Here is a 16,713-nt window from a genome sequence, read left to right as displayed (position 1 = left end):
ACAAATACTACTTAGACAATAACAAATGCATTTTGGAAAGCAGACTCACAACAGCACCCACAGAAAAATAAGCCATGTTAGGAACAACTCAGATAAAATCCAAGTCTGAAGAACTTCTGGGCTCAAAGTAGACAGATACAGAGAGTAGTCCCAAGTGCCTAAGTCATCGTGCCCCCAAGTTCTTCACCTGAAATACCCTTCTCTCAGGATCCTCAACTTAAGCACACACCCGAGTTTGGACAAGCGAGAGTACCAGAAGTATATCCCTAGCTGTTCTGCCAGGCCACGTGTAAGCCTGGCCTCTACCAACTTACCATCTAATTATACCTAACAGCAACTTTACAGCCCAGTTTATGGAGTCCATGTATTTAATACACAGTTACTTCTCCGTTCCCTGCAATTACACACTAGTTATAGAATTCATTAATAGCACCCCTGGGCTAACGACAGGTCTAAAACACTAGGCAGGTCACGCTCTCCATAGGGTCCCAGTTAAACACACAGCCCTTCCCACCTCCCCATGCTCTGTCTCCAGTGAGCTGAGGAGTGGGAGTAAAACAAGAGGCCTGCCTTCTCAGCTGCTCCAGAAAGGGGGTGTCTGCTTTTGGTGATTCCACATAAATTTCCACACGTAGGAAACAAATCTATCAGACTCAAACACTGACAAGTCTGCCCACTTAGAGCAGTTCACAATTACCCCAGACTCCTCAAGTGTCTCATCCTCTTTCCCATGTTGCCACTCTACAATGGCCAATCGCTTTGAGGCACGGCTCCAGCGGGAACCCATGCCTACCCTACCAAAGTCTCAGACTTAGGCTGTGGCTGTTCCTCATAGCCCAGCCCAGCTCTCCATACTCACTGTTGCTGGACTTAAGGTCTCGGTGGATGATGGGTACGATCGCCTCATCATGTAGGTAGTTCATCCCTCTGGCGATCTGCACAGCCCAGTTCACCAGGATGTCCGGGGGAATCCTCTTCCCAGACAACACTCTGTTCAAAGGCCCTCCACGAGCAAACTCCATGACCAAGCAGAGGTTAGGCTCTTTCAGGCACACCCCTCTGAGGGCGATGATGTTTGGGTGCTTCAGCATGGCGAACAGCTTGGCCTCCTGGCGAACGTTCTCGATGGTCTGGCTGATGTCCTCATCAGGGTCGTGACGAGCTGCCTTCACGGCCACCTCATCACCCGCCCAGAAAGCACGGTAAACTTTCCCAAAGCCCCCAATGCCGATGATCTCCTCCAGGGTTAGCTCCGCAAAATCAATCTCCAACACTGAAAGAAGAAAACAGAGTCAGCAATATACTCGGAACACCATAGAACCGAGCACGCGTCCACCGGATGGGCAGACACAGCCATGGCCGGTGAAGGGGACCCCCCTGTCTCCCACCGCAGTAAACTCCACAAGCAGTAGAGCCTGTGGTTAACGTCATGCGCATTATTCTTAGTGATTAGCAAATAGAAGACACTCGATGGGTCGATAAAACAGATCCCACCTGGGTTATTGGTAGAATCTTGTACCAAGGCTACTCCACTTGAATTGAAGGGAATCCTAGGACAACCGTTTTTGAAACTTGCTTAGGTTCATTTGTTCTTGGTGTGAGAATCAACAACCCAGGAGGAAGCACACACAGCAGCTACAGTCTGGTTTGCAAACAGTTTCTGCAGAAATACGATCATTGGATAAAGAACGGTACTAACTCCCTCAGCGGGATGGGGGAGAGAGGGGTAAGTGGAAAACAGACGGATGAGAAGGGCCCTAGAGAAGAGTAGAGGGGAATCTTATCTGACAATGAAAGGGATGAGGTAAAGTACAATCTAGGACAGAGAGAAAGGTGTGAACAGTGACATGGGCGTCAGGGCACCTGGAGGGCATCAGGAGCCCTCAGCCGCTGGACTGCATGTACGGGGTAAGAGGAGACTGGAACCGTGTTGGAGTGACCAGATGGTAATAAGCTTTTGAGAAATTCTGAGGGGCTTAAAGTTATCCTATAAGCAACAGGGGCCATTTATGTACCCTCTATGGTCTAGAAAGGATACCAACTCCGATAGCCATGCAGAATATAATGGAAAGAAAGTTTGAAGCAACGGTTCTCGGCCTTCCCAATGCTATGGCCCTTTAATACAGTTCCCCATGTTGGACTGACCCCCAATCATAAAATTATTTCCATTGCTACTTCATAACTGTAGTTTGGCTTTTGTTATGAATTGTAAGGCAAGTAGCTGATATGCAGCATATCTGATATGTGACCCCGTGAAAGGTCATTCAACCCCAAAGGGGTCAAGACTCATAGGTTAAGAACTGCTGGTCTGAAGCAAAGAGCTACTAAGGGACTGGGATGCACCTCAGTCAGTAAAGCCGAACACGCATGAAGCTCAGGGTTTAATCCACAGCGCTTCATAAAACAGTATGGTGGTGTGTGCCAATAATCTTACACTAAGGACATTGAGACAAGAAAATCATAAATTCAAGTCAACCTAAGCTCCAAAGCAAGTTTGACGGCAGCCTGGTCTAAATGGAGACCCTGTCTCAAAAGAAAGAACCACTAAGGAGGCCCTTACAGTGATTCCTGCCTGCACTGAGGTACCTCACATAGAAAGCACTTAGTCAGTGTGAAAGGATCCATCCGGTTCCAGGGAAGGAGAGGAAAGGAGCCTTGTGGGAAACATCTCACTCCAGTGTACCTCTATGCCTCAGGTCAATCCCTGACAGTCACCTCAGCCATTCACTCTGCTTCTGAGAACAAGAATCTGAGCCTGAGGTATCTGGTATACCTTAAGCAGCATTTGCAAAAAGCATTCACAGAGACAACAGTGGCTCCCAGTGATTCTCTCGGGCTAGGCAGGACGGTAAGAACTAGCTGAGCACAGTGCTGACTCGTGTCTCTCCTAAAGCCCTGCTCTCTGTTCTCTTTTGACTGATTAAACTTAAAGCTAATTTCATAGAGAAACTTCTCCTAACCTCAAGACCAAATGAGGGCAAGCTCCCATCAAACGTCTTTGCAGCTACCGCCAAGACTCATAAAGGTTATCACTCACTCATTCACTGCCTATCACCCGCGACACCATGACAACCACAGAACGGAGATTCTGTCTGCCACCACTGTGCTCACTGTGCCTAATATTTAGTGGGTGATCATCATAAGGAATATACCTCAGGAAGGCATAAGCAAATTTAGATCTGTTTAAAAAGAGTGGGTAGGACTTCTGGAGGAGAGAATAACATACTCTATCTGGAGAAGAATGAAAGGAAGGAAGGGCCGGGCGGTGGTGGTACATGCCTTTAATCCCAGCACTTGGGAGGCAGAAGCAGGTGGATTTCTGAGTTTGAGGCCAGCCTGGTCTAAAGAGTGCGTTCCAGAACAGCCAGGGCTATACAGAGAAACCCTGTCTTGAAAAAGAAAGAAAAAAAAAAGAAGGAAGGAAGGAAGGAAGGAAGGAAGGAAGGAAGGAAGGAAGGAAGGAAGGAAGGAAGGAAGGAAGGCAACAAGCAGGCAGGCAAGCAAACCTAAGAAAACAAAGAGCAAACTGGAAGGCTGCTCTTCTCCTAGGCCAGCATCACACCCTACTCTTCAGTTAGATGCTGATGGGGATCACATTTTTGTTCTTGCTTAATTATAGCACTTCCAATCTCTAGGACTGGTCTATATTTGTATTTCACAATGCAACTGTTGATCTGTACCAAAGAAACTCTCAGGAAAACACAGGCGAACTGACTTCATGTACACAGGAAGCAGAGTCCACCTTGACCCCCAAAGTCCCACAAGGCTAAGCAACCCCTCGAGGATGCAGTGCAGCAGGAAGAGTACAGGCTTAGTATCTGTGAAGTCCTGGCTTTAGTCGCTGATACCATGAAATAAAGAAGGGGGAAGTTATTGTCCTTGGGGGACGGGGTGTAAGGATCCTCCTGAAGAACCAAGGACATGGGAAAAGCTGTAGAACAGCAAGCAGCACCCATCCCAATAGCACCCACCATCCTAGCACCTCACCTTTTAGTACCAGAGCAGCTTGAAAGCTAAGAAACTACAAGTCCCAGGATCCCTATGGCAAAGGGACACTCAAGATTTACAAAACAGAGATAGAAAATATTTTCTGGCTGCCTCTCCTGGCAAGTATGGCTGTCTGCAGCATCATGCCAGTGCCCAGTCACCAGCTCTGGAGCTGTGCAAATGAACGCTCCAGGGTAAAGCAGGCGCCTGTTCTCCAGCCCGCAGGCAAAACAGGATGTTCCTGAAGCTGCCATCTTCAACAGCAGCTCCAAACGCCGAGCCTCGTCTGTGAGAACAATGCCAACTTCTTGGTGGCTCGGTTCTGCATTGCCCAGAGCGCTCCCCATAAGAGCCTCTTCTCCAAGCCAACAGTTCTGTAAGCACCCAATTTCCTGTGCTGAATCCATTTCTTACTTAAAATAGCTTCAATGTTTCTGAGTCCTAAAAATGAATCCTGACTAATTACTAACTTTTGCCTGATGTCATCCACATGAATGAGGAAACATCCTACAGTAAAGAGAAATTAGAAACCCCTTTGAAAAAATACAGGTCTACTTGGTCTTTGGAGCCAAGGAATGTTCTTTTTATTTTTTTTTTCTACCAGTCCTTCCACAGATGAAAAGCTCTGTGCCTCTTCAATGAACTGTATTGATCACCCTATTTTCTTCAACGAAGTCTTTGAATTATTTAGCTATAATATTTCTTATATTCACTGTTTCTCAGTTCTGGAACATAGTGGTCAACACACAGTAGGTGTCCACTGTTTACCTAACTGCCCAAGATTGTAGAAGACTCTATAGGGACTCTGCTCTCCGGTGCTGAAAAGGACAGCTCCTTCAGCAGCAGCTGTCCAGAGGCAACCAATTGCTTGCAGCAGAAGGGAAAGTGGTGACCTGTCTAGGTGTAGAAGCTGTAATCTCAGCTTTTCTCTGCTAAGTTAAGAAACATAACTAGCCAAGCAGTGGTGGCACATGTTTTTAATCCCAGGACTTGGTAGGCAGAGGCAGGCAAATTTCTGAGTTTGAGGCCAGCCTGGTCTACAGAGTGAGTTCCAGAGCTACACAGAGAAACCCTGTCAAGAAGCACACACCCCCCCCCAAAAAAAAAACATAACTAAGCTGTGCTACAAAAAAAAAGCACAGAACACAGCTTTCCAACAGACAGAACAACCTGGAAGGGGGAGCGACAACTTCCTTTTCCTCTCCCTGCTAAGCAGTCCTTCGGATGGGCTTCCAGGGACTAGACCTTCACCGCAGAAAGTATGCAGCTCTCCTGTACTCCTCTGCTCCAACCAAGACCTGGTTTTAAGCAAGAATCAGGTCAACTTGCATGCAGCACATCTTTTGAAAATGTTTCTGTAGTAGGCAGAATATTCCAGGAATATCAACAACAAAATCTCATTTCATATTGGAGTCAAGATGTTATTTCCTACAGATTGTATGCTTGGAGTACACGATCGTATGCACAGGACCATCCTGAGGGCTTGGGGCCATGATTTATTTGTTCATTTCAACGTGTTATATAAAGACCCAGGCATGTGATACACATGTAATCCCAGCACTCAGGGGGTAGATGCAGGAGCATAAGTTCAGTGACAGCTTGGGCTACATACTGAGTTCCTGTTTCAAAAAGAAAAGTAAATGAATAAAAGACCAAGGCTGGGGAGATGGCCCAGTGGATAAGAAAGCTGTGCATGCCTGAGGACGTGAGTTTAGATCCCCAGCACCCGCAGGAAAAGTTGGACATGGCCAAAAGACCTGTAACCTCAGTGCTAGGGTAGGGGACAGAAATGGGAGGATCATTGGGACCTTCCAGTCTTGCTGAAAATGTTCCAGTTCAGTGAGAGGCCTTCTCAAGATAATAGGTCAGAGATCATTAGAGGACACCTAGCATCGTCCATGCATGAATGCATGCATCTTCACAAACAATGTACACACACACACACCATTCATACGCACATATATATATATGTGTGTATGTGTGTGTGTATGTGTGTGTATACATCGCATATACACATATCATTCATCTATATATAAATATTACAACACATGTACATACACACCATTCATGTCTATATATGACTATGTACAAACACATGTACACACACTGCTCATATGTATATATGAAGCACAAACACATACACATAGCATTCATATATATATATATGAATATGCACAAACACATATACACACACCATACCATTCATATGTATGAATACATACAAACACATACTATATATATATATATATATGCATAAAAGCATAAACACATGAACACACCATTCATATATATACACATATATATATGAATATGCACCAACACATGGACACACACCATGCATATGTATATGAAGCACAAATACATATACACACATCATTCCTATACCTATGAATTTGCACAGATACATGGACACACACCGTTCATATATATGAAGCACAAACACATATACACATACCATTCATATACATATGAATATGCACAAACACATGTACACACAAACACACAAGCCTTAGGCATATCTAAAAATACATCCTTACATTTGTAGGAATTTAGGAAAAACAGATGTAAATTAAGTGGCCTTAATTCTGTGTTGCACACAGACCAACGCTAGAGCAGAAGAAACGTGTTACAGGTTAGGTTATCTCCATGGTGACATCCATGGCCATCCATGGCCAGCCTATCCCTGGTACCTACAGTGGGGCTTAAAAGCAGAATGTAAAATGGCTTAGCTATCATGAGTATGTTTTTTTCTTTGACAAAGGATTAATTTCCCCTTCTGTTTTGAATAGAGCTGGAAGCAAAAACTTCACATGAAAACAATACTACAAAGCCAAGCCCGTCTCTCCCTGCTTGACTAGATTCAGGTATGCCATTCATAGTTCTGAACCTATCGTAGGTCATAAGCCCCAGAGGGGAAGTTCAAAAGGGCAGCTCTGGGGAAGTGTTGTCAGGGCTTTACTCCTCCTCCTGGGGGAAAAGGGTTGTCAATCATTTTTATTTTCTGAGTCACACAAACTCAACTGGTGGGCAGAGCTTCCAAGCACTGGCTGAAATCTTATGTTTCCTTGACTAGTCTGGCTCCTACCATCCTTTTAATCCTTTCATTCTTGATACTTAGTAGCCACCACTCACCAACTACTCAGGAATGAGCTTTGGACTGGAGCTTTGTGAACTCTCAAGAATAACTCAGTCACAAGTAAGCCGAAGTTAGAACACTTACCAAAGCTTTCAAAGCTAAGCTCCTCAAGTGAATTCTTTCCACAAGCACAAGGTCCTCCCATCTGGGATCCAGATTCAGGAATCCACTCTATCCACGGCGCTGACATATAACAGGTAAGTCCCGGCCACATTACAGAGATTCACCTCTGAATGAAGCACACTGTTGACATGTCTGGCACTCAGTGGAAAGGTTCTTTTAACCTAAGTCATGTTGACTCCTGACTGCTATGACAGCCAGGAGCACAAGACGCTGAGGAAACTACAGAGGCTGATCATGAACTGAATGTCATGTAACTTGTACATCCTCATGTTAGCTGTCCCTAAAAACAGCATTACCGAACTCCACCCACTCTCACCTGGAGGATGCTGAGGCCAGGTAGTGGTGCACACCTTTAATCCCAGGGCTTGGAAGGCAGAGGCAGGTACATCTCTGAGTTTGAGGCCCAGCCTGGTCTACAGAGCAAGTTCCAGGACAGCCAGTGCTACTTGGAGAAACCCTTTCTCAGAAAAACTAAACCAACCAACACACTGTGTTTCCTAATATATCAAATTATTCATGTCTTTCAACATACGGTCAAGTTCATCTCCAGCACTAATTCCAAACACCATGCCAGGGCCATTCATTGGTCTCTGTCTTACCAGCACTGCCAAAAATATGTAGCACTCAAAAGCAATCTAAAGTGACTTGCCATATCCGGGTATTATAAACATCAAAATGTATAAACAAGAAGCAGAATGAAAGGGGACATATCTAAGGAAAACTAAAGACCTGAATAACCTGACAGCCAAAAGGCCAAAGGTAAAAGAAAACAAGAAGCTGCCATTCTATTTCAAAATCATCTTAAAGTAACATAATTATTCATGTAAAAATAAGTAACAGATAACTATCATAGATAAAAACTTAAAACTAAATACTCAAGGTTAGCCCTTTGTAATGGTTTCTTTTTTTTTTAATCAAGAAGAATGCAAAGTACGTAAGAAGGAACAAACTACGTCTGTATATGGTAACAATGCCTTGTAACTGGGATTAAGGAAACTATTAAATGCTATAAACTGCACTTGGAGAGATTGCCATCTTTTAAACCAACCAAGAATATACAAGTGATTAAGTAATTACAATGGCAATTTAACTCAAAAAAAAAAAAAAAAGGAAAGGAAAAAAATTTCGTTAGTGGCAGGGAACAAAGGGTTCCTGGGAAATTGGTGAAAACCAGGACACAGGGAGAAAGGCCCTGGGAGAGAACCCTGGTCCTGGCCCCCCTGAGATTTGGTCAATGCCAAATATAGGCAAGGATCTAGGGTGGGTAAAAAATGTGTTGTGTGAACAGTATGGCTGTAAGGGACAAGGACTTAGCCACTGTACCTGCCGATCCTTAACTCCCACGAGGGGCAGACACACTTTCTCCCTCTGATTATTTCTCCACTCATAACTTTGCCCCCTCCCCCACGTACACACCTTTCCTAACATATTTTTCCACAAGACTCCTCAGGGTACAACTTTGAGGTTCAGTACGAGAACCCAAGAAATCAACACGAGATTTCAAAGGCACCTGACTCTTGAGTTCACACATGCTTCCGGGACTTGTGAACCTGCCCAGGCAGGCTGAAGACACCTCCACTTCTCTCTGGACAAATACCTTTAAGAGGCGGAGACAAGCGACAGGAAAGGTCTACCGGGTCCTTGATTAGGGAACTAAGGTTACCGGCGACTGTAACCACCTGCTCTCCAAAAACCCTTCCAGATCTGGAGGGGAACGAGAGGTGGGGGTGGGGGTCGGAGGAGGAGGAGAAGGGGTTGGAACGTAAGGAGACGCGTGCTAGGATTTCAAGAGTTGCTACTTGAGCAAGTCAGATGAAGGTGAAGAAGCCCAGTGTTCCAGGCAGGGCCTGCGACTCTGGAGCTTCTGGATAGCACCAGCTAAAGCCCCTGCAGCCCCGGTGTCCACCCATGCCCGGACCAGTCGCTCCCCACCCGGGACTGCTCCTCTCCCACCCTTAGGCCTCACCCCCCCCCCGTCCCCATGGGGCACCGGAGCCCGCCTTCTTACGCTGAATGGGCGGGTAGCAGCTGGGGTCCTCCGCGCCCGGCTGGCAGCGGCTGGAGAAGGCGCTGCGCGGGGTCACGTAGTTGCTGGGGAAGATGCCCACCCGCTGGTTTAGCTGTCCGGTCCACCAGCCCTCATCGCCGGACACCTGCGAGTCCTTGGACAGCACCTCTACCACATCGCCCAGCCGCAGGGTCAGCTCGTCCTCGCCCGCCGCCTCGTACTCGAACACAGCCGTCCAGTAGGGCAGCGCGGCGTGAGACCCTAGCTCGGCCGCCGCCTCCTCCTCGTCCTCTTCCTCTTCGGCCCCTGCGCCCGTGGCATCCTCCCCCGGCGGGGCGACAGTGGCGCTCGCCAGGCAGCCGATAAGCGATCTGGAGGACTCCATGGAGCGGTCGGTCCATAGAGTGTGGGGCGGCCGCCCGCGGGAGCCGCCGCCGCCTATTGTTCATGCGGCTCGGCAGCGCTGGGGGCTCCGCGCCCCCGACGGCCGCCGCAGGTAGGGCCCGAGCAGGCTGGGCGCGCGAGAGTCGAGGACGCCCGGTGCGCACCGCGAGCGCGCACCGCGGACAGGGGCGCGGCGCAATCCCCGCCGCCTGGCGCCCCCGCGGGCGGCCTCGCCCCTCGGTGGCTCCCACCTGCTCGTGCCACCCGTGCCCGCCGCCCGCTGGCCGCTCCCTCCCCGCCCCGCCCCGTGTGCCCCGCCTCCCGCACGCCTGGGACCACCTGACGCGAGTCTGGCTCCGCCCCAGCCCTGCGGACTCGGGGGCGGGGCCTCCAGGATGGGCGCGCCTCCACCGCCAATCCATCCTCCCATTGGCCCGCCGCGGTTGTCCGTCTCCCGAGTGTGGCTGAGGCCTCATTGGGCAGCTTCCGAAGGTGAGACCTAGCGTGCATTCGGACGGTGCGCGCCGGCTGCGGAGCCTTCTGTCTTTGTCTACGCCGGTTGGTCCTACGGGCTGCGCCAATTCCCGGTTCAAAAGGATCTGCTGTTCCCGTTTGGCCCTGGGAACCGGCTTACGTCTCCTGTCGCCGCCACGCTCACATTCACACCCGGAACCTTATGGCTTGCGATGGAGGAACTCTTTCGATTGCTCGGCTGGCCTTAATGAAGACTCTGTTTATCTTTGTAAGAAGAGGTTCCTGGCCATTGTTATTAGAATCCCGAAAGGGAGGTCACCTAGTGGGGCTTCCGCAGCCTCCGGACGTCGTGCGGGAACCAGCTAGTTTGCGCTTGCCTTGTGGAGCTGGCTGTATCTAGGACCCTGGCGACTAGATACACAGATCCCATTAAGGACTAAAGCAGAGTAAAGGCGGGTGCTGCCTGCCACTCTTGGGCAAGGACTGACCTATGCTATGTCCTTTTGTTACCTGCCCCACCCCCAAACCCCAAGATTAAGAAAGAACAAAAAGACCTTAACCTCTTTTACATGTTTTTAAGCCTATCATAGCAATGGCTTTCTTATTTCAAATCAGGCATGTTATCTACCAAACTATTAACTTTTCCAAGACGAAATAGGTGTAATTTGTTTAGCAAGAATTAGTACTTCGTTATTTATTTGTTCATTTGTGGTTTTGAAGCAAGATCTTACTGGGTAGCCCAGGCTGGCTTCTCACAATCTCGCTGCCTCAACTGCCTGAGTCTTGGGATTACAGGCAAGGGCCACTGTGCCCAACCAGACCATTTTTGTTTAGTTTTCATTTGAAGTATAATATTAGGCAAACTGAAGCAATTTGGAAGAATATCGAGGCAGCTGCATGACTTTGGGCAGGTGCTTAACTCTTCCTGTCATCTGTTTAGTTGTGAAGTGAAGATCGTGGAGGGAAAGATCTCCTGTGTTTTAATTTGGATATCCAATGATTTGCAAGGGGCTGTGACTACATTGTAAATGTAGACTCTGTGCATTTAAGGTCTTAGGAAAGAGATGAGTTGTACTGTTCAGAGAGCATCCAGAAGGTCCTGGGATGGACATCTGGAAGTAAGTTCCGTAATGTGCTCAAATTTATGGGAGGGTCTAACGTAACTGGGAAAGACCTGCATGAGTCTGGATAGATTCTCTGTTAAGATGAAGCCACTCTACCTGCAAGAGGATGGAAGTGGGAAAAATAGTGTTTTAACAGATATTTTATTTAATAAAATTTTCACATGTGTGAAAAAGGAGTTTTACAAAGCAGATTAAAACACACACACACACACACACACACACACACACACACGAGGGGCTGTAGAGATGGCTCAGTGGTAAAGAACATAGGCTGCCCCTTCAGAGGACCCAGGTTCCATTCCTACCCCTCACTGTGCCACCTCCTGTAACTTCAGGGGAAATGACATAGTTGACTGCTCTCTGAGAAAACCAGAAAGAAGGACGTTAACTGGGTCTCCAAGTCGGAGGGTTATTGATTAGTTGGAACTTTTTAAACTGTTATTTTTTCTCTTCTACTCACACATGACCATTTCCACACACCTTTTCTCCCTAGAGCAGATGTGAACAATCCTGACTCCCTGAGAGTAAAAAAATAGAACTAACTCCCTGCTCAATTTAAACATGTAATGCTCCAGCAGGAGCTCAGAGCCTCGTGAAGAGTCACTCACCAAACATTCCAAAATGTCACTCTGTAAATGTTTGTTGAATGGATGAGTGCTAAGAATTCAAACGAGGGAAGATCCTTCAGACCACGGCTGCCCCGCAGGGCTTTGTGGTAGAAGCAGAAACAGAACCAGTCCCAGAGAGGAGCGGGGTGGAGCAGAACAGAGACAAGGACCAGAGAGAGGTGTGGGATGGTGGGACTGTGAGCCGTGTTGCTGGCGTGAGAGGGTGAGAAAGAACGCTGGAAGCCTATTGAGACTGGATTGCAGAAGGCTTAGCATAGCTGTTTGATTCACATTAATAATTATTTAATTGATCATTTGAAATTACTTAATGACAAAGGTGTTTGCCATAAGGACAGCAACCGGTTGGACTTGTTAGTACAGCTCCCCTGGCGTCTCAGAACGCTTGGCGCATAGCGAGTCACCTCTCCGGACACAGTCACACCTGACGCTGGCTTGGCTGTAAGCCTAGGAAGTCTGGGTTTTGTTTAGCAGACCAAGGTTATCGCAGGGCCAAGGACATGGTTCACTGGGCAGGAGCGCCAGCTCCACAAACCTGAGGATCTGAGTTCAAATCTCTAGCACCTGTGTAAAGAGCTAGACATGGTTGTGTGTGCCTGCAATTCCAGCATTGTAGAGCAGACAGGCAGGTACGGAGAACTCCCTGTCTGGCCAGCCTTGCTGAACCACTAGGAGGCAGCAAGCCCAGCTTTGGGGTAAAATAACTGAGATTTTGCCACCCTTCAGTTCCACAGCTGGGAGTTGATGAATGTTAGCCAGAAAAGCAACATTTTCTCTACCACACTGGAAAGAATAGCATCAAGCAGGAAAAGACAGGTGTGCACCAGTGATGCAGTCAGCATTAGACTCAGATCAGATCCTGACTGTATCCTGAAAAAAAATCTCACTTTGTAGGAGACAAGATTTTATTACTTTCTATGAATTATATATTAATTATATATGTTCCATTAAATAATTATATATTGTTCCATTAAATATATGTTTCATTATGACACTTTCATACTTATATATATTTTTATCATCAGTCTCCATTATCCTCTCTTCTTACTCCCGTACACTCTCTCAAAACATGTGCTTCAAGTCACACTCAATGCAAGTCATTTCTGAATTCAGAGCTAGGAACTCCTTCCCAAAGGCGAGGACACATAGGGGAGCGAGGGCTATATCATGGCCCCGACCCTTTGGAAATCAGCATGGAGGCTTCTCCCAGACCTGACAGCAGAACTGCAGACAGACACAGGCAGCTTGTACATCCTGTCTGTTGTAGCATCATTCACCACAGCCGATTACCAATCAGCCCTCATGTCCACCATAAGACGAGGAGGTGGGGGGAATGGACGGATACGCACACAGCCCAGTTCAATTTGATCATAAACGAAGCCAGGTCATGTTCAGGGCTGGTGAGATGGCCTGAACTAGTCTCCCTTCTATATTCATCTTTGTGTGTGTGTGTGTGCATGCATGTATGTGTATGTACGCATGTGTGCATGTGTATGATGTGTATATGTATGTATGCATGTGTATGTATTCATGTGCATGTGTGTGGTATGGGTGTATGTATATGTATACATGTGTGTATGTCTGCATGTATGTTTGTATGCATGTGTGTGTGTGTGACCCATTCAGCCTCCTCAGAGTTCCTTACAGGAATATGAAGGCTATTTACAGAAGCCTGGTGCCTTCCCCTGGCTACCTCACTGAAGAAAATGGCAAGGCAAGTGTTTGACGCTAGTTCCTCATTTGCATAGTAGCTGAACGTGCCTTTTGTGGATGTGACGGAGTTAAACAAGACAAGCCTCCCAAAGCATGCTGCGTGGCTCCAGCGGCCGTATTTCTTTTCTCAGTTTCTACCCTCGGAAGCACCTTTAGCAGCACTTTAGAATGTAGTAGGTCTTCACTGGGAGCTAACTTAGGATCATTTTCAAAAAAATGAGAATTAAATTAGAGTTGAAAAATAAGGAAGGCAGAGATAAGGAAAAAGATGAAGAAGAGGGGGAGGGAAGAGGAGGGCCAATAAGGGAAGGGGGGTTGCATTCAAATTCTGATGATTGATTCGAATTCTGACTGATGCTGATTAGCAAGTTAAACCTCTGTATCCTAGATCCCTCCTGCAAAAATCAAGGGTAATAACACGATTTCTCAGGCCTCCCAGATGAACAGTTTACCCTTAGTGCAGAGGCCAGCACCTAATTATCACCTTGATCCTAAAATTCAGTTTACTAAGTGAATATCACCCTCCCCATATATACTGGCTGGTTTTGTGTCAACTTGACACAGGCTGGAGTTGTCACAGAGAAAGGAGCTTCAGTTGGGGAAGTGCCTCCATGAGATCCAGCTGTGGGGCATTTTCTCAATTAGTGATCAAGGGGGAGGGCCCCTTGTGGGTGGTGCCACCCCTGGGCTGGTATTCTTGGGTTCTATAAGAGAGCAGGCTGAGCAAGCCAAGGGAAGCAAGCCAGTAAGGAACATCCCTCCATGGCCTCTGCATCAGCTCCTGCTTCCTGACCTGCTTGAAGTTCAGTCCTGACTTCCTTTAGTGATAAACAGCAGTGCAGAAGTGTAAGCTGAATAAACCCTTTCCTCCCCAACTTGCTTGTTTGTCATGATGTTTGTGCAGGAATAGAAACCCTGACTAAGACAGCATAGTTCTTTTCAGGAACATCTTATTTTAATTGGCATATATCCATTGCACATAGTGATGGGTTTTGTAGACTTCTGTTCTCAAAGGTAACATCCACCTTTGACCATACCCATCACCCCACCCTCTCTTCACTCTTCCCTCCCCTAGAGTCTTACTTCCCCAATTGCCCCTTTGCCTTCATGTCGTGTGTGTGTGTGTGTGTGTGTGTGTGTTTGCGTGTGTTTGCACACACACATGCCTGCTCACGCACAGTCACATATGGCTGTCAGAGGACAATTGTGTGAAGCCCATTCTCTCTTCCCACCTTCATGTGGGTTCCAGGAATGGAACTCAGGTCATGAATTTGCATGGCTGGTGCCTTTACCTACTGAGCCATCTCACCAGCCCTGAACATGACCTGGTTTTGTTTATGGTCAAATTGAACTGGGCCGTGTGTATCCCCACTTTATTGATCCCTCCCCACTCCCCTGCCTTTTGGTGGACATGAGGGCTGATTGGTAATCAGCTGTGGTGAATGATGCTACAACAGACAGGATGTACAAGCTGCCTGTGTCCGTCTGCAGTTCTGCTGTCAGGTCTGGGAGAAGCCTCCATGCTGATTTCCATAGGCTCGGGGCCATGATATAGCCCTCGCTCCCCTATGTGTCCTCGCCTTTGGGAAGGAGTTCCTAGCTCTGAATTCAGAAATGACTTGCATTGAGTGTGACTTGAAGCACATGTTTTGAGAGAGTGATGGGACAGAAGTTTGGGGTCATGGGGCCAGGCTCAGACTCTTGGCTGAAGGGAAATGAGTCCTGTGAGGCGCTTCCCCCACTCTTTTTACTGGCAGGTATATAAATAGGATTTCTATAACATCAGTTCTCAACCTTCCCAAGGCTGTGACCCCTTAATACAGTTCTTCGTGTTGTGGTGATCCTCAACCATAACATTGTTTTTGTTGCTACTTCTGAACTGCAGTTTTGCTACTGTTATGAATCATAATGTAAGTATCTGTGTGTTCCGATGGTCTTAAGTGATCCCTGTGAAAGGGGTGACCCCAAAAGGGTTGAGAACCACTGCTGTAGATGAAGCAAGGAGTCTCCACACAGTGCTGAGAGATCTCATTGAGGTTGATAGTGTGTTCGTTCTTGTCTGCTGAGAATTAATGCTATTTGAATCATCAACATGGTAACAAATCTCCCCTCTTTTCTTCTAGTTTCTCTCCCCTGAAGACCTTCATTCAGAAAAGGGACAGATTACAAGACCTGTCTCACTTGCCACTTCTCCAGAGAGTCCCTTCTTTAAAAAAAAAAAAAAGATTTTATTTATTTTATGTATATGAGTACACTGTAGCTGTACAGATGGTTGTGAGTCATCATGTGTTGTTGGGAATTGAACTCAGGACCTCTGCTCCCTCTGGCCCTACTAGCTCTGGTCCAAAGATTTATTTATTATATGTAAGTACACTGTAGCTGTCTTCAGACACACCAAAAGAAGGTGTTAGATCCCATTATGGATGGTTATGAGCCACCATGTGGTTGCTGGGATTTGAACTCAGGACCTTCGGAAGAACAGTCAGTGCTCTTAACCACTGAGACATCTCTCCAGCCCCAGAGGGTCCCTTCTTAACAACGATCAGAGCCTTTAATCAAAAAGTAGGTATTAAACAGAATGTGTGCTTCATCCAGACTTTTGACAGAGCCAGTCCCTGGGGCAGCTCTCTATGACAACATGAAGTACTAGGTTTGGTAGAAGTCAAATAGGTCCAGTCTAATGGAGGAAGGGTCTAGTGAAGAAGTCACCCCCATAATTAATCAGAATGAAGATGTAATGCCTGGAGAAATAATCACATAAAGGGAGAACAAGGTTGCAGCCAATCAAAAATTTAAATTCAATAAATCTAGAGAAAACATACTCCTAATTTTGTGGAAAATAATGTTCAACAATATTATTGAAAAAATAATGATTGTGAACTGCAGCTGCCTTCGTCTAGATAAGTGGTTAGAAGTGACTGTGTTCCTCAGCCTGCCTTGTTTAGGAGTTTCTGCATTGAAATGTGTAGCTTTTCTAAGTAGAAAAGCATCTTGGACTCTGAAAAATACATTCCTACACAATCTCAGTTACACGTGAACCCAGTTCAGTTCGTGAAACTGTGGAGAATCAGGGAGAGGCTGGTCAGAGCATACTCGGTGTCTGTTAGAAAAGAGCAGGCAGCTGGGCGGTGGTGGCGC

The 16,713-nt window shown here is 46.9% G+C and overlaps 1 protein-coding gene across 2 annotated transcripts in view; it reads right to left on the bottom strand.

The window, feature by feature from the left end:
- Map3k9 (mitogen-activated protein kinase kinase kinase 9) overlaps window positions 1–9,921 on the bottom strand; it is a 68,276-nt gene extending 58,355 nt beyond the window's left edge. For both annotated transcript variants that reach the window (XM_052185515.1, XM_052185516.1), the window contains exons 1-2: window positions 9,255–9,921; window positions 860–1,273 (exon numbers count right to left, since the gene is read on the bottom strand). In XM_052185515.1, coding sequence (XP_052041475.1) covers window positions 860–1,273; window positions 9,255–9,639 — 799 coding nt within the window. In that variant the 5' untranslated portion in view covers window positions 9,640–9,921. The remainder of the gene's footprint in view (window positions 1–859; window positions 1,274–9,254) is intronic.
- Between the last annotated feature and the right edge of the window lie 6,792 nt (window positions 9,922–16,713).

The sequence above is a fragment of the Apodemus sylvaticus genome, chromosome 6 (genome assembly GCF_947179515.1).
Source record: "Apodemus sylvaticus chromosome 6, mApoSyl1.1, whole genome shotgun sequence".
Taxonomy (NCBI): Eukaryota; Metazoa; Chordata; class Mammalia; order Rodentia; family Muridae; genus Apodemus; species Apodemus sylvaticus.
The sequence above is the reverse complement of the archived record's forward strand: the minus strand, read 5'-3'. Positions and strand labels throughout refer to the sequence as shown.